This window comes from Schistocerca serialis, chromosome 1 (assembly GCF_023864345.2).
Source record: "Schistocerca serialis cubense isolate TAMUIC-IGC-003099 chromosome 1, iqSchSeri2.2, whole genome shotgun sequence".
NCBI classification, from domain to species: domain Eukaryota; kingdom Metazoa; phylum Arthropoda; class Insecta; order Orthoptera; family Acrididae; genus Schistocerca; species Schistocerca serialis.
In genome coordinates, this window is record NC_064638.1 from 1,274,218,923 (window position 1) to 1,274,245,169 (window position 26,247).

At 36.7% G+C, this 26,247-nt stretch overlaps 1 protein-coding gene across 1 annotated transcript in view; it reads left to right on the plus strand.

Moving 5' to 3' along the window:
• LOC126419515 (uncharacterized) overlaps nucleotides 1-26,247 on the plus strand; it is a 258,207-nt gene that overhangs the window by 173,160 nt on the left and 58,800 nt on the right. Inside the window, exon 14 of the mRNA XM_050086708.1 lies at nucleotides 11,630-11,683. Coding sequence (XP_049942665.1) covers nucleotides 11,630-11,683 — 54 coding nt within the window. The remainder of the gene's footprint in view (nucleotides 1-11,629; nucleotides 11,684-26,247) is intronic.

Consider the following 26,247-nt stretch of genomic DNA (forward strand, 5'->3'; position numbering starts at 1 on the left):
GGGAGGGGTTTATTAGTTATTGGGAGCTCCAACATTAGGAGGGTGATGGACCCCCTTAGAGAAATAGCGGAAAGGTCGGGGAAGAAGGCCAGTGTTCACTCTGTCTGCTTGCCGGGGGGTCTCATCCGAGATGTGCAAATTGTTGCTCATGTCAGCACCAATGACTCCTGCCGTCTGGGTTCAGAGGTCATCCTCAGTTCGTACAGGCGGTTGGCGGAATTGGTGAAGGCGGAAAGCCTCGCTCGCGGGGTGGAATCAGAGCTAACTATTTGTAGTATCGTTCCCAGAGCCGATCGCGGTTCTCTGGTTTGGAGCCGAGTGGAAGGCTTAAACCAGAGGCTCAGACGATTCTGCGAAGATCTGGGGTGCAAATTTCTCGACCTCCGCTATCGGGTGGAGAAATGTAGGGTCCCCCTGAATAGGTCAGGCGTGCACTACATGCCGGAAGTGGCTACAAGGGTAGCGGAGTACGTGTGGAGTGCACATGGGGTTTTTTTAGGTTAGAGAATTCCCCCCCTAGGCCCGAAAGACGCCTCCTGAGACGCGGCAAGGTAGGAGTAGGCAAAATGCAACAGGGTATAACAATATTAATGTGCTAATAGTAAACTGCAGGAGCGTCTATAGAAAGGTCCCAGAACTGCTCTCATTAATAAACGGTCACAACGCCCAAAGAGTACTAGGGACAGAAAGTTGGCTGAAACCAGACGTAAACAGTTACGAAATCCTAAACTCAGATTGGAATGTATACCGCAGAGACAGGCTGGACAGTGAAGGGGGAGGCGTGTTTATAGCGATAAGAAGTGCAATAGTATCGAAGGAAATTGACAGAGATCCTAAATGTGAAATGATTTGGGTGAAGGTCACGGTTAAAGCAGGCTCAGACATGGTAATTGGATGTCTCTATAGGCCCCCTGGCTCAGCAGCTGTTGTGGCTGAGCACCTGAAGGACAATTTGGAAAATATTTCGAGTAGATTTCCCCACCATGTTATAGTTCTGGGTGGAGGTTTTAATTTGCCGGGTATAGACTAGGAGACTCAAATGTTCATAACGGGTGGCAGGGACAAAGAATCCAGTGAAATTTTTTTGAGTACTTTATCTGAAAACTACCTTGAGCAGTTAAACAGAGAACCGACTCGTGGCGATAACATATTAGACCTTCTGGTGACAAACAGACCCGAACTATTTAAAACAGTTAACTCAGAACAGGGAATCAGCGATCATAAAAAGGTTACTGCATCGATGATTTCAGCAGTAAATAGAAATATTAAAAAAGGTAGGAAGATTTTTCTGTTTAGCAAAAGTGACAAAAAGCAGATTACAGAGTAGCTGACGGCTCAACACAAAAGTTTTGTCTCAAGTACAGATAGTGTTGAGGATCAGTGGACAAAGTTCAAAACCATCGTACATTATGTGTTAGATGAGTATGTGCCAAGCAAGATCGTAAGAGATGGAAAAGAGCCACCGTGGTACAACAACCGAGTCAGAAAACTGCTGCGGAAGCAAAGGGAACTTCACAGCAAACATAAACATAGCCAAAGCCTTGCAGACAAACAAAAAAGCAAACATAAACATAGCCAAAGCCTTGCAGACAAACAAAAATTACGCGAAGCGAAATGTAGTGTGAGGAGGGCTATGAGAGAGGCGTTCAATGAATTCGAAAGTAAAGTTCTATGTACTGACTTGGCAGAAAATCCTAAGAAATTTTGGTCTTATGTCAAAGCGGTTGGTGGATCAAAACAAAATGTCCAGACACTCTGTGACCAAAATGGTACTGAAACAGAGGATGACAGACTAAAGGCCGAAATACTAAATGTCTTTCTCCAAAGTTGTTTCACAGAGGAAGACTGCACTGTAGTTCCTTCTCTAGATTGTCGCACAGATGACAAAATGGTAGATATCAAAATAGACGACAGAGGGATAGAGAAACAATTAAAATCGCTCAAAAGAGGAAAGGCCGATGGACCTGATGGGATACCAGTTCGATTTTACACAGAGTACGCGAAGGAACGTGCCCCCTTTCTTGCAGCGGTGTACCATAGGTCTCTAGAAGAGCGTAGCGTTCCAAAGGATTGGAAAAGGGCACAGGTCATCCCCGTTTTCAAGAAGGGACGTCGAACAGATGTGCAGAACTATAGGCCTATATCTCTAACGTCGATCAGTTGTAGAATTTTGGAACACGTTTTATGTTAGAGTATAATGACTTTTCTGGAGACAAGAAATCTACTCTGTAGGAATCAGCATGGGTTTCGAAAAAGACAGTCATGTGAAACCCAGCTCGCGCTATTCATCCACGAGACTCAGACGGCCATAGACACGGGTTCACAGGTAGATGCCGTGTTTCTTGACTTCCGCAAGGTGTTCGATACAGTTCCCCACAGTCGTTTAATGAACAAAGTAAGAGCATATGGACTATCAGACCAATTGTGTGATTGGATTGAGGAGTTCCTAGATAACAGAACGCAGCATGTCATTCTCAATGGAGAGAAGTCTTCCGAAGTAAGAGCGATTTCAGGTGTGCCACAGGGGAGTGTCATAGGACCGTTGCTATTCACAATATACATAAATGACCTGGTGGATGACATCGGAAGTTCACTGAGGCTTTTTGCAGATGATGCTGTGGTGTATAGAGAGGTTGCAACAATGGAAAATTGTACTGAAATGCAGGAGGATCTGCAGCGAATTGACGCATGTGCAGGGAATGGCAATTGAATCTCAATGTAGACAAGTGTAATGTGCTGCGAATACATAGAAAGATAGATCCCTTATCATTTAGCTACAATATAGCAGGTCAGCAACTGGAAGCAGTTAATTCCATAAATTATCTGGGAGTTCCTATTAGGAGTGATTTAAAATGGAATGATCATATAAAGTTGATCGTCGGTAAAGCAGATGCCAGACTGAGATTCATTGGAAGAATCCTAAGGAAATGCAATCCGAAAACAAAGGAAGTAGGTTACAGTACGCTTGTTCGCCCACTGCTTGAATACTGCTCAGCAGTGTGGGATCCGTACCAGATAGGGTTGATAGAAGAGATAGAGAAGATCCAACGGAGAGCAGCGCGCTTCGTTACAGGATCATTTAGTAATCGCGAAAGCGTTACGGAGATGATAGATAAACTCCAGTGGAAGACTCTGCAGGAGAGACACTCAGTAGCTCGGTACGGGCTTTTGTTAAAGTTTCGAGAACATACCTTCACCGAAGAGTCAAGCAGTATATTGCTCCCTCCTACCTATATCTCGTGAAGAGACCATGAGGATAAAATCAGAGACATTAGAGCCCACACAGAGGCATACCGACAATTCTTCTTTCCACGAACAATACGAGACTGGAATAGAAGGGAGAACCGATAGAGGTACTCAAGGTACCCTCTGCCACACACCGTCAGGTGGCTTGCGGAGTATAGATGTAGATGTAGATCAAAGATCGAAACATGTGGATTTGCTGTTTTGATAGCAGGGGTATTGTACATGAAGAATTTGTTCCTCCAAAACATGTTGTCAACCAAGTGTTTTACAAAGATGTCCCTGAAAGGCTTATGAAAAGGGTGAATTGAGTGAGACCAGACATGTCAGATAAGTGGATGCTGCATCATGACAATGCCCAAACTACACAGCTACTTCTATCAAGGAATTTTTGACCTCAAAAGGCATTCCTGTTGTTCCACAACCCTGCTATTCACCTGATCTGGGTACTTGTGGCTTTTTTTTCTTTTCATGAAATTGAAAAATGTCTTAAAAAAATGCCTGGAGAACATTAAAAAAATGTGACTGATATGTCAAAGCCCCTGCTAGTTGAAGCCTATCAGTGCTGCTACAAAGACAGGAAACAAGGACTCTGCCGGTATATAGCTGCCAAATGGGACAGTTTATTGCTCGAAAGAAATTAAAACTTGGGTAGGAAAAAAATCAGTCTCATTACTTTTCTCAACAAGCTTGTACAAGCTGTCACACAAAAGTGTACACATGTGTAAAGCAAAGAATATATTTCTGCCAATGAAGAAAACAACTACAGAGAAAAAACATATGATAATATAAAACTGTGAAATAAATAACGTGAAGTTAATGACGGTGGAGATGAGAAGTCTGTCAGAAGTGTTACCATAATAAGCTGCATATAAAACATCGTTTAATAATGTAAAGCTGAACGTAACAAAAAAACATGCTATCGACTTTCTTGGAATGAAATGAAATTTTAAAAAAATCTGCATACTCTGCTTGTATATTGAAGGAATTAATTCTGGATGCATTTAGACTCGCTAATTTATGATGTCAGTGGCGCAATCCCATCTAGTTTCCCATCATCATGATCATGCAAATTGGTGCCAAAACTCTCGTCACCATCATATGAAATCATTGACTGTTCATTCTCATTTATAATTCCGTCTATGGTCTGTGCTTCGCTGATCAGCTTACGAATGTAGTCTACTTTCTTCCTCCATGAGGTAGCTTCTACAGTAGCAAGATCTCCACCTAATATCCTTTCTATTTTTATTTTAGTACAAGACTGTTACAGTAAAAGACTTATTATTTCTATCACCCCACACCAATTAAATTGGTTTGAAATGGGGGTGAGGAGGTGACAACTTCATTTACAACATACATAGGCATCTCAAGCTTATTTTGCTTCACAAGTAAATATAACAGCGTCTTGGTTAAACTCGTATCCACAGCATTGTTTCTCATTAGCAACCACTGCACCATATTTTCTTTGCAGTCAGTAGTTCTTGTGAGTTTTGTCTAATTTCACTGAAAGGTAAAGTGCATTATTCATTACAAACACAATTGTAACACTGAACTGGAGCAACATATTTTTAAACCACTGCAGATATCTTGAGTGGTCCATATTCTCATGGTAGTCAACGGTTTTCTCCATCGAAAAACTAAAATGCCCTTCGTGCACAAAACTGTTTGAAGAACCTGCATGGGCCACAATTATTCCGGTTGCTCTTCCCGTTGGCTGATGACTGCTGTGATTCGGAATATCATCTGTCCGTCATTTATCAACTGTTCCTGCAGTATTGACCCAGGATTCATCTAACCATATAATCGAATGGATATCGTTTCTCATACTTTTACGCTAGAAGATAGTACGAGCTGCAACAAAATGAGCTTTTTTTGAGCAGCAGTTTTGTCGTTCTAACTTTTCCAAGTGGGCAGCCATACTTTTAACACCATTTTAAGTGATCTTTTCCCCACTCAGAAAAATTCTCATTGTTTTAAAGCAATTAGCAACTTTGCTATTATTTGCTATTTTTTTCCTACTATAATATCTGATGAACTGCATGGTTTGGAATGAATCTAGATATGTAACTGGGAAATACTGCCTTTTTCTTTTTTTCCAGGGATATTTAAAAACACACTGTTTTCTGCACATGTGCCTTGTGCCACGCAGTTTAATTCTTGCAAGTCTGGAGTAGTACCTTGTTCCTTATTACAGTTCTTTCACTAAGCCTTGGAGTTTTTTAGGTACATTGTAAAACTTGACCTCCAGGTATTAAAGGATGCCTGTGAACAGAAACATTTTTTTTCTTGCTCATAAAACTTGCACATCCTTTATAGCAATTCTAACTATTTAATGGCGCTCAATGACGTGACTTATTATCACTGGGCGGATGATGTCTTTTTGTGTGACATTTTTGATAAAGAAAAACTGTATCACGGTACAACTACATAGAAGCAGACTGTCCTACACTAACACACGATGTTTACATAGAAGCTGGCTACACGCTAGCTGCGAAACTGGGAACAGCTTATGTTGTTGTGCTGTAATTGGTTCCTCATTTGTTCGTCAACCCCACTGCTAACTTAAGGCATTTCTGAAGGGAATTTTCTGAAGGGAACTCAGAGTACCCTGTTTCAGCAGGCCATGTATACTATAAAACTAACCATCAAAACTATCTTTCATCTAACATTACAGAAAAACACTAATAATAATAATAATAATAGCTGATAAGAATAAAAGGCGAGAGAGGAAATAAAAAGCTAATACACAAGAGAAGAAGGAAAGAAAGAATTGGTCATTATTACACAAGTATGTGGAGACAGCAACAAGTACTGTAGTTTTCTGAGTTGTGTGTGCGTTAGTCTTACTAAATAAGATAAACTGTTATAAAGCAAATGGGTCTGTCTTAAGTAACAGTAATGGCTACAGTACTACGTCCAGTTTCCTTTTCACTTTAGATTTCAGAGCTTTGTGGATACGAAAGCTTTTTGATGCTACTGGAGTTTTTCCCATCACCGTCTGTCTGCATGCATGCATGCATGCATTAAAGCCACCTAGACTCAACAGATACATCTTAGACAAAATTCTCACACACTATGAGGGAAGGGGCCACTGTGCTCAGAGGAACGAAATCCTTTCTGGTTAGGAGGCTGAACCTCCAATTCAGGGCTGCCAACCAACCAATTCACTTTTTGCCTCTAGAGACCTTTGTATGAGAGCTAGGCAGTCTCTTCTCTTTTCTGTATGTTGCTCGGCCAATGGCCTTTCCGCAGTGGTAACACCGGTTCCCTCAGCCCTTGTAAGACAAACTGAGGAGCTACTTGATTGAGAAGTAGCAGCTCCGGTCTTGGAAACTGACATACAGCCAGGAGAGTGGTGTGCTGACCACATGCCCCTCCATGTCCGCATCCAGTGACGCCTGTGGGCTGAGGATGACACGGCGGCCGGTCGGTACCGTTTGGACGTTCAAGGCCTGTTCAGGCGTAATTTAGTTTAAGTATGTTGCTCAGTGTCCCTCTGCTATGTTTGTTCCAGTGTTGGATTTAAGACATACACAGACTCTGTCTTAATTTCTGTGGATAGACAGAAATAACATTTTCTTCACATATGAAGTTCTCTAACAAGTACTACAGCATAATGTCATGAATATATAATACTGTCAAAACTGGGCTTTTGTATGAAACTAATTATACTGCAGTAAACAACATACTCAAGTAACATGTGATCATTCAATGTCTTCTTGCCCATAATATCTTGGCTACAAAGGAAATGGGGGAAATGAGGGTGTAGAAGAGAAGTTTTAGGGTAGAGTACATGGTGTGTGTGTGTGTGTGTGTGTGTGTGTGTGTGTGTGTGTGTGTGTGTTAGTCTCATTAAATAAGATAAACTGTTGTAAAACAAGTGGGTCTGCACAACATGTTATGAAAATCATGACTTTGAGTTCCACCCTGGTAAACTGATTTTGAATTGTGATTCTTTTCGAGTATGTATCTGGGGCATTGACAATTACTCTTGCAGTACTTTTTTCTTCTTTAGGGCCAGCAGCAAAACATATGTCTGATAGTGACGTGATTATTACAGCAGATGCACCAAGTAACTGTTTATAATCAGCAATCTTTATTCATGACAGACTATTTCATCTTTATTGCCATTTTCAGTTACCTGTGATTACAATATTGGTGAGAACATGTGAATATGAATGTCATTTATATTAAAGTAGCTGTATTGTACTCACATCTAGATTGATGTGATGTCCATATTACATCTTACTGGAATGTCTTACAACTGTCACTGTTTTAATAAAATGGTAAATGATGTCAATATGTTGAAAATAAAATGTTAATTGCGATGTGACAGTTTGTCAGTTCCACTCTTACGGAGCTATATGTTTAGAAAGATTATGCAGATGAACGGCAATATTAAAACCAAAGTTTTCTTAAGATTGTCTTTGGGTGTTGTATATGTTACTTCAGATTTATCCATTTTCGTGTTCTAAAAGTTCAATCAAGTTTTTGAGGTAGTACTTGTGTCTAAATTATGTACGTTCATTTAATATTTGATATTTTCTCATGTACTCAGAGTGCATTTTCGGTTGTATCAGCTGTGTGATTTTGATTTTTCAAGTGTAGAAAGAAGCTTGACTGATTATGATTGCTCTCTCTAATGTGTTTTTTTATATCTCATGTTAAAATCACTTCCTGTATGATGAGTGTATAAGCTATTACAGTTGCTACGTGTGATTTTATATATGCCTGGTTTACCATATTTCGATGTTCAAGTGGTGGCGGAACATAACTTTATTGGAACGTTTATTTTGTAGAATCTCCAACAGAATTAATGCACTTTTTAAAGCCACGAATATTTAAGTAGTGTTCCAAATCAGTAATGACCTGTCAATAAAATTACCTTCCGCCACCACTAGAGCATCGAAGTATGATAACTAGGCATACATACAATCATGTGTGGCAACTGAAACATTAGCCAAACAGAAAAAAATTTTAACATGAGATATAAAGAGAAATTTTGATGTGAAATGTAAAGTACAGATTCGAGAAAGTGAATGTAATCAGTCCAGCTTCTTTCTACACTTGGGAAATCAAAATCACACTGCTGATATGATCGAAAGTGCTCTCCGGATTTTGCACAGAATTCCAAATGGTGTTGCAGTGGACATTCTTGAAGAATTAGAATTCTATACATAAATGAGAAAATACCCACAGGAAATATTAAAATGAACATACAGAATTTAGACACAAGTGCTATCTTGAAAACTTTATTGGACTTTTAGAACATGAAAATTGATAAATCAGAAGTAACATATGCAACAACCAAACAAAACTTTAGTTAATAAAATAATATCAATGTTCATTTGTGCGATCTTTGTAAACATATAGCATCGTAAAGAGTGGAACTGTCAAACTACTGTCACATGATAATTAACATTTTATTTTCAAGTTATTGATATCATTTACCTTCTTATTAAAACAGTGACAGTCATAAGGCAGTGCGCTAATGATGTAATATGGATGTCACATCAGTCTAGACGTGAGTACAATACAGCTACTTTAATATAAATGATATTCACATTCATAAGTGTTCTCACCAAAATTGTGATTGCAGGTACTTGAAAAAGGTGATAAAGCTGAAACAGTTTGTCGTTGATATAGATTACTTATTATAAGCAACTATTTGGGGCATCTACTGTAATAATCTCTTTCAGTAGTTGAGCTGTTGCCTTACAACCATCTTAGAGGTGAATCAGTGACTGAGTTAAGAGCATTCAGTTGTGTCTGAGAGCATTCAGCTGTGCCTGTTCATAAGCTGGTACATTAAAACTACACAATTCAAAGCTATACTGCAGAGTAAAATGTGGGTGTGTCTCTTGGATAACACAGTCAGCAGAACAGTGCCATCAAAGATAAAACTTATGCAACAAAGACAGAAACCTTGCAAGTGCAGGGTCTAGACTGATACAAGGTAGCTGCAGATCCATGATGGTATTAGTTGGATGGTAAATCATTAAAATTTGTGGAAGGCATCAGAATCTCTGACAGTGAAAGTTCCTTTGAGAATGAAGACCCGAATTAAGATGTCTCCATAAATTATTGCGATGGAAGCCTTCGTCTTGCTTGAGATCGCAGTATCTTAACTCTGTCGTAGTCCCTGGAATGGCCAGTGGAAATATAGTGTTCAGTAATCACAATAGTTTGATGTGGGTCTCCACCCTCTTCATTTCTGCATCAATTTGAACATTCTTAATGAATTCCAAGTCTTCGTTGTGTGCATCCAAGTGTTCTGCCGAGTTATTCTTCCCATTTTTTGCTCAGTATTTCAATGACAGACCCAGCTTTCTAGTTGAGAACTGTGAGTTTTGCTGTTATGTGTACACACTGCCACTTCATGTACACATATTGTGTAGAAAGTGGAAACTACGACTCTGCAGAACACCCGGAAGCACTTTATTAATCAATCAACGCCAAGAAAACCTGAGAGTTCGCATTAATTCAAGCCTTCATTTAACCACTCTGGCTCTAGAAAGGTTTTTTTTTTTTTTTTTCTAAAACAATGATTGGTTTCACATCAATGTGGTATAAATTGTATCTACAACATTATTTTACGCTGCCATAAAGCATCTCCCTGTTGTTCATGCCACTGATAAATTAAAATCTACTAGAAGCATTTGTTGAATTGATAAAAATAGGGTTTTAATTTTATCAGTGACACGAAGGATGGGGAGAAGCTTCAGGTCAGCATAAAATAATATTGTAGACATAATTTATATTACCTGAAGTTGCAACTAAATTGGTGTGAAACCGGTCATGGTTTCAATAAAAAAACATTCTACAGCCAGAGCAATGTGTTCTTCCTTCTTAAAAAATGTAGACATTTGGCTGAGTTTGCCTGCAAATCAAAATACTCATAATATGCACAGAATTAAACTCTTGGTTTACCTCTATAATTTTTTATCGCCCACACTGCCGACCATTACCAGATTAACTATTATTCTATGCCTCGGAGTGTATACTTTCAGCCTAGCCTTCTTTTTGGGCAAATTGTGCCATAAAATTCTTTTCTACCCAATTTGATTAAGTAGTTTTCCATTAGTTATCTGATCTAGCCATCTAATTTGAATCATTCTTCTACAGTACACATTTCAAAAGCCTCTGCATTGTTTATCATCCAATTTTCACTTCTGTAGAAAGCTACACTCAACACACACAGTTGTAGAGATGATTTCCTAACAGTTCAATTTATATAGCTTTACGAAAGAGATTTTCTTGCTATTGCCAGTCTGCATTTTATGTCCTCTTTACTTCTGCCACTCTCATTTTCAGCCAAAGTAGCAAAACTCATCACTCATATTAATGTCTCATTTCTTAATCCAGAGAGATGGAAAAAGGAATGCATTTTGGGAGGCAATAGTTAGCACATTGTGAGGTAGATATGTAACTGTGTGAGTTATTATGCAGTGACACTTCATGTTGGTGACTCTACTGCGCTGCAAGGGATACAGACGTCTGTGAAACTTTTATTAAATATGGCCGGGTGCTCTACCAACATGCTGCACGGAGGACAAACATTATAGCACTACTGATCTCTGGGTAACACTCATTGTTACGATTGTGTAGTAGTGAATTGCCCTTAATGGTTTTTGGAACAAACTAAGCAACCACCTGAAATAAGATTGACAGGAATGGTGCTGACATGCTTACATTAGAAGGCATGTCAAATTTAGTTGTGTTTTCTAACAAGCGTTAAAGCCCTCTCCATTGCATTCAGGTTAACTGTCAGTAAATATTATTCATGTATTCTTCGAAGGAACATACCTGGTGTCCAGACTGACTCGAAGGTGCTCAACCAGCACACTGCATTGCCATCGTAGCCTGTCACATTTGGTAGACAGCACCAGGTTTAGCATATCATCTGAATTTACACCCAAAATATGACATGAACAGCTATATTAATGAGACAGACACAAAACGAAACGTGGCAGTGCAAACATAGTACAGAGTGGCAATAACAAGTCAGCATGTATTGTGTTGTGTGCTTGACTACAGTTCTTGGCGACCCAAAACAATGAAGGCCGGTCCAGAATTGTTTGTCATCTTGTGACTTGTCGATTCTGTTACTACTGTCAGCTATCTCGCCAAGTGTCTCCCTGGAGAGGGTGATTAATAGTTGCCGTCCCTTCCCTCCATATCTATCAGACTGAGTTGACTTCTGTGTTTCACGTTCATTTTTATTTAGATTAAAATGAATGAAGATAGATAGTAAAACCTACTGCTCTAAAGCCCTCAATGTGTGACCAGTTTGCATTTAATTATTGTAATTTTTAATTATTGTAGAATGTACTAAACAAATTTTTGTAGCTACTGTGTTGAGAGTTGTCCCAATTTTATTTTTTAGCTGGGAAGCACACTGGTAAAGAGAAGAATCCCTTCAAGAAAACACCATCTGGAGGTAATTTATGATTTCATTGTATAAAGGTATAGGGGTCATATTGCCTATATTAATTGTTTAAGCTAGTCAAGTGGTACAATACCTGGATGCCATTTTATGTAATAAATGGTAATTTTCATGTCATAAAATTGATTTCACATTTCATAGAGCTTACTACTATACTTATTTTATTATGAACTGTGATAGCTGATAGCTCTTATTTACACTTGCAATGGTTTAATCCTGCACAGTTTGTTGGCTGTGTAATTGTTTAGGTACTAATGAAGAGTATATTTTGTAGGAGAAATTTTTGAAGGTTGTATTTTAAATACTTTAACTTTCTTGGAACTGTGATTTGTGTATTCAGCATCACATTTTGTTGCTTTACATTTCGTAAATTTGATGCGCGGTATCCCTGTGACACGGTGTAACGATATTGACAGTGAACTTTAGTCTTTCATTGACACATCTCGTTTAACAGCTGCCGTTTGCAATAGATGAGTAACTATATTGTAGCAACTACTAACCTGCGCACTGCAGGTAAAGTGCATGAAAGGTTATGTGTTCTCTTGATAATAATTTATCAGTGACTGAAGAACTATGTTGCCACTAGGCACAGACATACTCTCTCAGTATATTCTACTTAAGTGCTACATTTGTATAAAGGTTTTGTTATTTTTCATTGTTTTGTAAAAATTAGTGTGCTCAGACTTTTTTTCATTTCATATGGGTTTTGAAGTGAGTTCTGTGACTTGCCATTGCTCTGCCACTGTTGTGATAGGCCTATTTCAAAGGTTCCTCTTTGTAGTATTTGTACCATATTTTTACTTGTGCTGACATATTCAGTGGGAGTTTCACAAGTTGCCATTGAGCAGTAACTTTATCTTATATGCTACAGTTACTGATGAGATCAAAGTGATGTGTGTACATTATTTGGTGGACTGTAAGCCTTGTATGAGGATTATTTGACTTGTATCTACTTACAAGCCTTGTGCATGACAATGAAAATAATGATAATAAAATTAAATCTTTTCTATTTGTATCACTGGTCTGGATGATTTGTTCCTATGGTATATTGTGAGTCAGTGCTTCCATAGATACATTTGTATTTTTTTAATATCTTGGTTATATAGCACAGCAGTCTAAATTTGTTGTCACATGGTCTCTGTCACATGAAAGAAATTGTTTAAGTAACAACAGCTGTTGTAAAAGTAAATACAATAAGCACTGCATATAATGACGACTGTAAGTGATGCAGTTGGTATTAAAGCAGTGGGTAGCTTATGATGAGAGCCATGTTTTATTCTTAAATTACTTTATGAGGATAGGTTGTTATGTGACCTGCATACCTGATGAATACAACACGTTTACCCAATTCACAAATGCTCTGATAAAAAGTGTGAATGATGTGCTGAATCATTGAAAATACTGATGTTAGTGGTTTAGAAATGGTTTTAGGGGTGTTATCTTAAACCCACTTTGCTGATGCAGAAGTTACTATGTTTGGGTTTCGTCAACCATCTGTATTAACAGTTACCATTTACATTTTTAGCACTAAAGCTGTGTAGTTAATCATATATTTGTGATTCAAATGCCACCATACCAAGTACTACACCTTTAGTAAGTACACGCCATTTCACTCCTAACTGCCACATATGTAGGTAGATTGTTTATCAAGTTTCATATTTCAATAGAAAGCAAGAAAAAAATAAGGAGATTACATTAAAGCTGCATGTGATGTGCTAAGTAAGTTAGCAGCTAATACTGCTAGTCCATTAAGCTTTCAAAAATTAAAATGTTCTTCCTGTGTAAATCTTGATTATTTTGACCTTTTCTCAATTGCGAGAAAGTTACGGTTTTTTTCCCACTGTGATTAATTCTATAATTTTTTGTATTTTGTGTGTTTGTAAATTAGATGTAGCTAATTTCTAGTGAAATATTTGTCAAAGTGTTTTTTTTTTTTTTTTTTTTTTTTTTCCTTCTCGTATTAGGCTTATCTTTGCCAATACTGATGCTTTGGAGGTGTCACAAAAATGTATTTTGTCCTCCATCACTTCATTAACATTTCAGGTTCTCTCTGCATTCCCTCTTAAGAAACAAAACTACTTAATATGTGCAGTAAACATTAGCTCTATTCATATTTGTGCCACATCTTAAATTGAGGAAGATTCAGCAGTGATAATACATTATATTATATACTAAAAGTAATAAGATTATTGTTACTGTCACAGAAATTTTGTTTTGTGGAACTGTAGAATTTCTCTTAAATTGCATCAGTGGGTCTCTGATTTTTCAATGGGAAAGGACCAAACAGGGAGAAAGTGCTCAAGAAATCAATCCTTTGGAATTGGTATGTGAGTTAAAAACTTTGATAAGTGCTGCAAACAGGCAAATAAGAGAAATCTGAATGGTTAGTTTGTAAGTGACCCTCCAGATATTTGTTCTTGAAATATAAAGTGTTTGCATTTAGAGTTTGTGTATTACATATCCAACATTGTCTGGTAGTAAATGGCAAAAAACAGTATGACAATAATATGGAAAGGATAGATCCCACATAGACGAGACTTTGAGTTTTAGACAGGCACAGTGAAGAAAATGGCAAAAATATTAAGTTTTTGGACAAAGTCCTTCTTCCAAAATAGAAAATGCACAGCATTTTTTTTACTTTTTCATGTACACAGAAGCACATCTCAGACATACATGGCCACTGCCTCCAGCTCGTGATTCAGGTTTCAGTGCCCACAGACAGTGGCTGTGTGTGTGTGTGTGTGTGTGTGTGTGTGTGTGAGAGAGAGAGAGAGAGAGAGAGAGAGAGAGAGAGAGAAAGTGAGTAAATGAAAATAATGTGTGTGTGTTTTATATTTTGGAAGGAGGTCTTTGTCCATAAGTTTGATATTTTAGCAGTCTTTTTCATTGTGCTAGTATGTGACGCAGTGCTGCCTCCGTGTGATGAGTAGCAATCTGTCCTTCCCATACTGTTATTTCATCCAGGACTTACTACTATTTAAAAAAAATGACAGATTTTCTTGTCAGTAAGGAAGTAATTCTTAGATTATGAAACCTGAACACTGTAAAATAAAAAAAAGTGGAGGTATACTACCCAAATCTGCTTATGTATGTTATCATTGGGACTTTTGATAAAAGCTGTTTAATAATATACTCTTGTACCTGTTACTTAAAATTTGTTTTTCATGTGTGCCATTGAAGTTTCTAAAAGGTTCTTTATTATTGAAGATAAGTAAATTCAATGAAGTCAGTAAGTCGCAAATGCTTTTACGTAACTCTGCTAGGGGGTATCAATTGCCGTTTGTGAAGGGAAACACACACACATCCCAGTCTGTTACTTAGTGAATTTCCACATCATATCTTGCCACGTTTTTCCCATTGTTGTGAGCTTGGTTTTTTGTAGCAGTATTATTTTGTTTTCTACTCCATATCATAATGCATTTTTAGAAAGAAGAAAGTGATTGTGCGTAATGTGCACTCCTGCAGCCGTTGACATTACTAACTGACCATGTTTGGAAAATTTTGACTAACTTACAAGAATTAAAAAAAAGAAATCAGTTCATTAGGCTCTTTAAATTGTTATTTTTCTCTTGGGTTTACTCCCCAGTCTTTTCTGTTGGTGAGTATGTCTTTGCTCTTTTTTTTACCTAGATCTTCCTTTTTTTTGTATCAAGAGATTGTTTATCACTCTTTTTTTATCTGCCCGACCCAAATTCTTCCACATTGTCAGGGCAGAATCAGTAAGAATATGTGAGAATTTACTTAAAACTGAACACTGTCTGTTATATCATTAAACATCTTACGTAATGAAATTTGACTAGGAATAAATGCAGTAATGTTTGAAACATAATTTGTGTGTCAAGTTTGCGGGTAAAAGCATTGATGCTGCTGACATCAGTGCATTGAGTATAGTTTTAATTATATTACTTTTATAGCAGAAAAACTGTTTTTCAGTCTAAAATAGAAATGTTGTGAATCAGTATGGCTGATTTTGTATTAAGCTGATTTTGGGGGTAATTTTTGTAGTAATTTATCTTTTATTAAATTCTGATACCTGTAGATTTATGTTTGTTGCTGACAACAGATACACACATTGTGCTGTATAAGGCAAGAGGGTTCCAATAAGTGCATATATTTATTTTTGTAATTATTATGGCTTCCTTTTGTCATAGTGCAAGTAATACACTGATGCATAGTTATTAAATTTGTGATAATTTAATTATTAAATTTGTGATAATTGACCAACATAAAATATGAATTGTAATGTTTCACCTGTACATATGAAGCTGACAGCAGCCTGTGTAACATTTAGTAATGTTTAAGGGCATGATAGGTCTGTTACTACCAGGCAGAGTATTTCTGCACTTCATGGGTGATTGATAAAGGTCATTCTTGGGCATATGATCTTGCTACTTTATAATTTTGTTTTCAGTGCTTCTTATTTTCAAAAAATTGATTCTTATATTAATTGTAAATTTCAGTTCTAATGTAGTAAATAATTTGACCTGCTATTTTATTATGTTGGACGCGTTTGTTTTAGAAATGTGAGGAGCACTGGTATCATGACAGTATAGTTCATTTCACAGCTGAATTTCGGCATTTATTTACTAATAAATACAGCTCATATCGTATTGTGGTAGTAATGATAGATTGCCTGCAGCCTGTAAAGTTTGCAGATTATGTTCTGGTTTTGGCAACAACTGAGAAAAATATAACTTCTAGAAGGTGCAGAACGTTAGTAAAAGAGTATAATTAATTGTTAAATGAAGTGGAGATGACCGCTCACCATATAATGGAAGCTCTGAATAATAGGTGGGCTCATAAAAAACAGTTAAACTGGATATTTTTTGTGCTCTGAAGGAAAATGTATATTTCTAAGCTGAGATGAGATGGAGTGGCCCAGTTCTTGTCGACATGCCAATCCACTGCTCAATGGCTGTACTATGTGGTAAGTGGTTATCTTGACTCATTTCCATGTTTGTATTACTCTGAAGTTTTTCCAGTATTATTATTTTACTGGAGTATTATTTCTGTTGCTGACACAATGCTAGATATTCATTATTGCCCACACATCTTAGTAAAGAAAATTGTCCATTTGTAGTTGCATATATAGGTGGCTAAACCAGTAACTTTGCTGTGTATAAATAGCTGGAGGTGTCTCAGATACGTCATTTATATTACATTCTTCCAGGGATTAAAATCAAAATTTCTTTTAGTTAAAGGTATGCATGCATTGTGATTTCATTTCACATTGTTACCATTGGAATCCACAAAAAAGGAATTTAATTTTCTCAGGTGACTTATTTGAGACAGTACACATAGTTTTATATATTACATGAAAATGTTCAAATAGAACAAATGTAAATGCATTAAAACACTTTCTCCAAAAGATTAAATTTTCAAAAAGAATTGATGTGATATTGAGCCAGTCTTTTGAATGATGAAAGTTACTGGCAATGCTCTTGAGTAAAACATAGATTGGGTGGCAGAAAAGTGATCAGTGCCTAGGAGCAGAGAGTAAGGGAGTGTGTGATGGATACGTAGATTTCCTGGTTCTGTATGTCTTTATAATTTTGATATAAACTTATTAAACATTTTTAGAGTTTTTATATTTTGAAGATTTTTTAATGGGTCTTTTTTAGTGATTTTGTAAGGTTGTAGATAATTTATGAGCTGCTTTCCATGTCCTGTATTAGGATGCATAACATTATATCTTTTGCTTCTGAAAGAAATTTTATTGACAGAGTTGTACAACTCACAACCTTTGTGTTATGTTTTGTAATTTATTGCCAGATTTAGTGTTGGATTTACAGTCATGTAAACACAAATTAAATACATTAAATTTTCCAATCTTAATGTATCAGACAAATTAAAGAAATTCATTTGTCATAATTACATGTTCACCAGGTTGTATTCAGAATGAATATTATGTTGTAAAAGACGTAATTTCTAGAACAATTACATATATATGATTATAACATGTGTGTAGTGACAGTATAGTAATTGACAGCTTATGTTTATACAAGAAGCCTTTGGTAGAGAATTTTAGTAATAAATTTAACAGTTTCATTTATTAATGATGCCTTTCTTCTGTTGATTAATATGTATCCAACTACTGAAATTTCAATACATGAATATCCCCAGTGGGATTTTCTTCAAATTCCAACTTGAAATGTAGTGTTGCATATCATCTCAGATAGGTTTTCTGTATTTCCTTGTGATTCATTTATTCCACTGTGAGAAATTTCCATGCGTGTAACAGAATGGTGTGGCACAACAGGAGAAGTTTATGCCTGTTAAGCAATAATGACCAGATTTTGCCAGTATATGGTACACCACCTCAAAGTACAACAGGCCACTATTTCCATCATACTACCTCTCCCCTTTTTTGTGTTTAGATAGACAGCCTTGGGAGTATTTTGTGATTAATGTCCCCTGCACTGATTATTTTCACTCTCCTGTTAATTTCTCATGGGCAAATGTATTAGCTTGCATCAGCTAACTCAGTGAAGACAGGTTTATTACCTTAATCATGCCAATTATTTTGCAACTTAACTTCACTAATATGAAAAAGGGCACTGAAGTCTTATTAAGTGTTCATTGCAAATAGGATACTGCATGAACACACTATTTTACCTTGGCATAATTGTTCTCTTGTTTACCTGAAACATAGGGCAAAATCCCACTCTCAGAAACTTGTCAATTCTAATGCTGTTTGCAGCAAGTTAGGTCAACAAGAAAATGATTATTTCCTTTTAGTTCTAAATGTGTGTTCTTGTAGGCAAATGGTGTGTTTTCTTCTTAAAAAGACTTGCAAATTATTTGTGAACACTTGTTGCATTTATACTGGCTACCCTTAGGAAAACTTGTGAAAGTGCTACCAGGTGTGTTATGTTGATAAATTTGATCATTCATGCCCATTAGGCCAGCTGTATTAGTAATTCAGTGTTGCTTACCAGACATTTTCATTTCCTGTGGTAAATTTTCTCTGCTACATCTACAGACGTGAACAATGGAACTACTTTGAAAGAATATATGATTGCAGTAATTATTTGTACTAAAAAGAAATGAATAAGAATAGTGTTGCATTGGCTGAAGTATACATTATGGCAGGTTGAATGTTAGGATAATGAACTTGTCTTATTCGTGGATAGTGAATAGCCCAATAAAATAATTTTCTTTCTCTCTCTGTTTTTATATGCACTCAAATGCAAGACAAATGTTAACAAGGTTTGGAAAATGATTATTGTAAAAAGAATGGTGGTAATAACTATCTAAAACATTTTGGCAATAATAAACCCATCTGTGGATTGTTTGGCATTAGGCCCAGCAGTACTGTGTATGTTGCAGTAATAAATTACTCTTTGTCATTGTAGTACAACACTTGTGTACTGATATCAGAGACATAAAAATGGGTAAATAGAAGACAATAAAGTGTCATATTAATTTGAAGCTTGTGAATCCTGAGATATCTTGTATGCTTTAGACAAAGATCCTTTGATAATGAATACAAATTGTACAAAAGATTCTTATACCTTTTGGATTATAGTATATCCATTTTAAACTTTTTAATGTTAGCTGTTTTGGAGAGTGTGCTATTGTCATTTCCAGTCTTTCGAACCCTTCGTGATTTTATCTCCTGAATTTAATTTAGTAAAAGCAGAAAGTACAAAAACAATTCTTAAGGTACATTATAAGGTTTCAGAATTGAATCAGTTTGAAATGGAAATTCTTTAACCAATTTATTGTAGATAAAGTGTTGAAGGGTAATAGTTGTAGTAGTGGTATATGTATACATGACTGATATATTAGTTGTATGCACAAAATATGTAAAACTTTAGTTTTACTCCTTTAAGTGTGCCTGGATGCAGTGTTTGTTCTTCATTACCTAAACTGGAACGTCCCTGATCAGACTGTCTGTGCTATATTACCAGCTGTTAACTCTGTTATTTTTCTGTCTGTTTGACTAACATAGTTCCAGTCAAAGATGCTTATCTTTCTCTCTAACTGACATGTAATCTTTCTCTTCATCAGATGTGCTATGTATTAAAGCAATTGCAATAAACGGCAATGCTCTAAAACTAAAATTTGTTTACTTTCTTCAATTACACTAATCTGATTAGGGGTGTTCCAGATAAAGGTGGTGGGATAACATTAATATTTTTAAAAAAATTGTTGTACTAGTATTAGAAAGTTCAGTGTGAAATTTAAATGTCCACCTTATTTTGAAACAGCCCTAGTCAGAATATGCTCTAAACATTATTGTGACTGGAGAATGCCTATCTTGTTTTTGTCTTTTTTATTTTGGTTTATTGTTTTTTTCCCCTGTCCATCACTCTGATGCAAGTGTGAAAATTTATAGCAAAATCATTGATAAAATAATGATGCTTCTATTGCTAATTTACTTATGAACTCTTTTTTTAAGAGAGACCTGTTGATTTTTCATACTGAATTGCTACATATAATTTCAAAGATGTGAATTCAGTAGTTGTTAGGATGGAAGTAACAAGCTGTATTGTTTGTGATTCATGATCTAATGCAGATTTTGTGGCAGAGGTACACACAAATTGCAGAAAATATGGTCCTTGTAAGCAGTGGGAGATACTGGTATGAAACAAGTTCATTTACAATATTTCTTGAGAGAAACAATTGTATAAAGAGAACAAAAGGCTAAAAAAGTGACTAAGATGAACTAGACAACAGAAAGTATAACTGAAAACCGACAGAAATCAATAAAATAGTTTACGACTCCAGAAAAAGAAAAATCAGCATGAAAAGCAAACAAAAGGAAGAGGGAGAGTAAAAATTCATCACAGTGTAGAGGAAGAATTTAGCTGTCAATAAGCATGTAAAATTGTATTCTCTTCCTCCTCCCCCCAAGGGCTGACCCCCACCCCCCACCCCTCAATCTCTCTCTCTCTCTCTCTCTCTCTCTCTCTCTCTCTCTCACACACACACACACACACACACACACACACACACACACACACACACACACTCTTTGGAAGAATTCATAATGATCAGGTGATGTAATTGGTAGAACCAAGTATTTGGTCTTATACATACTGATGTGTGACAGCTTTATAATTTTCTATGAAACCTGTTAGAACGTCTCTTGATGGTTCATTGTATGTGTACATTAGTGATTGTGATGATGTTTGCTTGCATTGTTGTTGTTACTGATGATGACCATTGTTTCTCCCTTCTTCAGTTTCTCCTCCATTAGTGGCATTACTTTACATGGTCTACTGCATATATTAGGTTGGTGCATAAATTCGTAGCGTTTTCGTTTAGGTTTCCCAGTTGCTATGGGTTTATTTATCAACTGTCGTTTTTTGTTTGTAGTTCATGTGGATGCTGTAAAATGGACTGCCGTGTGGAGAAATTGGAACATTTCTATCATATTCATCTGTTTTGAGTTCAGTAGAGGGATGACAGCAGCGGAGACAGCCAGAAGCAATTGCTCCGTGTGTGGCGATAGCGCCAAATTGGACAGTGTGTGGCAAGGAAATGGTTTCCCCATTAAGGACATTAGTGACTCTACCTATTCAAAACTTTAGGATTTGATCAAAATCATTCAAAAGCATTAATCGACAGTGATCCACGTCAGTGTACTAGAGAACCGGCAGATGTGATGAACTGTGATCATTCCACCATCATGGAACATTTTTGTGCCATGGCGAAGAGTCAAAAATCAGGTGTATGGGTATTGCACACTCTAAGGCAAAGTTACAAAAATCAGCAGGTGGCCGTATGTGTGTCTCTGCTTGCTTGTCTTGAATTAACTTTTGACCAAGACCAACCTTTCCTATCCTGTATCATTACTGATGATGAGAAGTAGTATTTTTATGCTAACATAATGAAAAGAAAGGAATGGTTGAGCCCAGACAAAGTAGCAGCTCCGTGCACAAAGACCTGTGTGCATCCATGAAAGATAATGTTATGCATCTGGTGAAACATTGCTGGTGTGATGTACTATAAATTGCTTCCCTGAGGTGTGTGTAACCTTTGCTGACATTTAGTATCAACAACTGAGATGTCGCGCAGATACAGTCCAAGAACAGAGAAAACTGCATGAAGTGAAAGCTACTCCACAATAACACCCACCTGCATTCTGCTAGACTGACAAAAAAACACTGTGGAGGCGTTGGGTTGGGAAGCCATTGTGCACCCACGTTATTCATCAGATTTTCACCTTTTCTGCTCTCTATTGAACAGCCTTCAATGAACTTCCTTTCCAGATGAAAATGCACTCCAGACATGGCTTGATGAGTCCTTTGCCTCAAAACCAAGATTTCTTTAGTCACGGACTTAAAAAAACTACTCCAGCATTGGCAGGCTGTTGTAAATAGTGAAGGAGAGTATATTATTGATGACTAAAGCCGCTTATGTGTATCTGTTGTGTTTATTGAACTTACCAGAAAATGCTGTGAACTTGTGCACCAACACAATATTTGTGTACCCTGTGTGAAGTGTGCCTGTTTTCCAAGTAATGTGGCAACTGTATTTTCAGATATTCCTTTTCTGTAATTGTCACTGCCTGTCTGAGCACCAACATAAATAAGTCTTTTATGTAATAGGTTTCAGTCACAAATTGCAAACATTTTAATGTTAAATCTACTTCTCTTTTTACTTGGACTTTCTGCTTTATATTCGTATGCTCTTTGGTCAATATAGTGTATTTGTACAGAATCTTTTAAAGAGGTTAAAAGTTTCCTTGAAAACCCTCACAGTTCCCATTTTCAGGCAAGGTGTTGTCATAATAGTGCAACAGATTCATCAGCAGAAGATTTGAATCTGTCTAGAGTACAGTGAACCGAATTTTTGTTCCCAACAAAGGATATCAAGGTTCACTTGGTTCAAACCTTTTTGCACTTTCAATAAGAAAATAAGATGCAATAAAAATGTTCATTTCAGATATGTTCATGTTACTCCACTTGATTATTCTGGAGTTTGTCTTCACCTCTTCAGGAATGGGTAATTGATAAAAACAACTATTTGTTTGCTGTCATTGTTCTGGAGGTTTCTGTATTAACAAGAAGTTTAAAGGAACACAGACAGCTATAATCTGAATTGACCTGAGCTCTCAGTCCTGGTGTAGATTTATCATATGTATATTTCTTTGATTTTTATTTACAAGTTTCTATTTAATTTGCGATTTGCCTGTTGATTGTTTTTTATTCATCTGAGGACGTTGAACACTGAATGGCTGTAACGTGTGATGTATGCTTTCTTGGTGTTGCAGGCACTGCAGTAGTAATTAGACAATGAGGACTCTGTATCAGTATGCGTCATAAACTTTTGCATTTCTTCTTTCTCTCAGTAAATACAGAGGATCATCATTGACACTTACATTATCTTGTCAGAGGTCAGGCCCATTTTACTCATCACAGTTGTTAATAAATTCATAGTGTTAACACATTCGAATAATGGGTGAATGCTGTCTTACAGGAAAGCATGAAATTTAAGAATTAACAGAAACTTCAAGATAAAACTGATAATTAAGTGTGTGCTGTATGCCGTTGGCTTAGAGCAAACAATAAAGTATGAAGTAAGTCTGCCGTGGCATTGCAATCAAATGGACCTTGTATACTACTACATCCGAGTCTCAAAATGTCTGCAGCTGTAAACTGCACTATAGGGATGGCAACAAGGACCGCACCGAGAAGTTTGAATCGATTATGTGAGCTTGTTGCAGGCCAATAACACAGCCCCATCAATCACAGTCATTTTATTGAAACTGTGGCTTAGGCAATGAAAAATGTCATAAAAGTTAAGATGCGTGTAAACTAAGTTGACCCTAAGCGTAGTGGCTGATGGAAGTGACTGTAAAGGCATTACCCATCTACAGTTGCTTTCATCAGCCACTGTGCCAAGTGACAGTTTAGTTTGGATAGACAGTATTTGTTTTTATTTATTTAGTTTGTTCTTTTATTGCTGTCATTTAGGAAACTAGTAATTATCAGAAGTGTCCAGTAAGCAGTGTTAATGTGTTTGTGGTGAATCTGTAGATTTTTATTTGCAAATAAGACAATTTGTAATTTTGATTACTTAGAATTTTTTGTAAAAAAAGAAGTGTGTGCTGAAGAAGCCTCTTTAAGTTTTCTGGTATTCAAGGTTGACATACAATCTGTAAATACAGTATGTTGGTTGCGGTTAGTGTCTCCTCCACCCTCTTTTACTCATTGTTATGTGAAATAATTTGTGTGGTGTATTTATCTGACACAACTGTGAAATATAGAAAGGTCTTGATCGCACAGTTCTTTATCAAGTGTTCCATGTTTCAAAATTTCATCACCAGGCTGAAGCTTTGGAATTGAGTGTACAAGAAAATTAACGGTAGCAGACATGTACATAAGTACACATCTAAGTATTCCAATACACAGAAATTTCTTTCAGTGTCGTACATACAATAAAATCAAATTTTAGTACTAGGCTCACGGAACTGAACACACAGGCTGAATACAATACAAATATCATCTCATGTAGGCATACTTGACAGTGCCATTGTCTATTTGAATAGAACTGTGCCAAACTGTGTGGCGATTAAGCTATCAAAGAGTTGAATGAAGGTCACTAGGTGGCACTAGCATTAACCGTAGAAGGCAAGCGAGGGAGTAACTTTGCAAACTTCTGTGCATTGCGATTAAGTATATGTCAGAACCTCGTAAAACAACATGAGAAAAATACATTTATACTAATTTTATGGAAGAGAAAATCAAATACTAACAGCATGATATGTGCATCGTTAGGCAACGTCGTGAACAATGTTACAGAGATAGTCTTCAGTCAGTTGTAAGAAAAGAAGACAATTGCAACCAATAATATGGGTAATAAATATAAGTAGTGAAGGAATAAGTTTACAACCATCATTAAATAAAATCCCCTTTTATTGTATAATAGTTCTTTTTATTTCAGGTTGTTGCCCTAATCTGAGATCACCTGAATGATTCTATTGTGTTATGTATTACATGTTTGTCTATTGTAGTATGAATACGTTTGGTGTTACTTACGTAAAGTTTTATTTAGTGACGATTGTAAACTTATTCCTTCACAACATATATTCTACTATCTATATCGGTTTTATGTTTATATTGTACCACACCAGTTACTGTTGCAATTGTCTTTTTGATTATTGACTAAGGGTTCTCTCTGTAATGCTGTTCGTGACAACACACATTTCATGCTGTTAGTATATGAGTTTCTCTCCCATAAAAGTAGCATAAATGTATTTTTGTCAAGTTGTTTTACTAGGTTCTGACATGTACGAAATCACAGTGCATAAAAGTATGTGAAGTTACTCGTAGACTTGCCATCTGTGGTTAATGCTAGCAGCACCTACTGGCCTTTGCTAACCTCTTTCATTGCTTGATCGACTATCCGAATAGACGATGACACTGTCAAGTATGCCCCCATGAGATGAGATTTGTATTGTATTCAGTCTATGTGCTCAGTTCCTTGAGCTTTGTACTAAAATTTGTTTTTAATGTAAGTATAATACTAATTGAAATTTCTGTGTATTGGAATACTTACATGCATACTTGTGTACAGATTTACTATTTTAAATATTGTTGTACACTTCATTCCACAGCTTCTGTTTAATGATGAAATTTTGAAACATGTAATGCTTAATACAGAACTGCGCAATCAAGATATTTCTGTACATCAAAGTTGTGCCAAATCTGAACGGTCACCTGCCTCTACCATGAATATATTTCTCCATCAAGTAATGGTATTTATTTGAGTTTGAAATAGAAACCAGTTCAGCATTAACCAGAAAAGGCATCAGAATAGTTTATAGTAATCCACATGTTGATTTTGATTTATATTGAACTCATTTTCATTATTCTTGGATGTGAGAGCTTGGTGCGTTGTGCCATCTTGGCACATTTGTTACTGTGGGACTATCTGAGGCTGTAGTGGTAAAGTATAAAGTAATGGGATAACCACTTCCAGTCTGAGAATTTTGATGACATAGATGCTGAAACATAGCAAAATAATGTAGATGGACAGAAGAGGTGATGTTGTAGCAAAATCATTCCCACCATCACAAGAGTCCTGTTAAAAATTGAAAACCCCATTGTGTAATGAAATTTCTGTCTGTAAATGCTCACTTTACTTTTCTGTAGCATTTGGTGGTGGCTCTCTGCCAAAGATTCTGTTATCTTACCAAACTCACCAACTCTTTCTTTTGTGTACACTGACATAGTCTTTGGAAGTATCTGACTGCTCACCGTGTGATATTCTCCAGTCTTGTAGTCCCTAGGCATAATGCATGACCTTTACTCCATCTCCTGCCTATGGACTACCCAGTCCCACACCTGCTGGTAGTTGGTGTATATTGACAGCAAAGATTTCAGTCAGAAGTTAGGGCGTAAGCTTTCTCAGCTCTGTCTTGTTAGACAGGCTGGTCCAATTGCCGCCTCATTGTTCCCCATGAACACTGTCCAGTACTTGTGTAATTGCAGGTCGGTGGCTAACACTGCTCATTTTTGCTGGATTTGTGCTTGTCAAAAGAGTAATATTTTATGCTGTATTTTCTGTGGATGGCACTGATGCGATTGACTGCTGACAGGCAA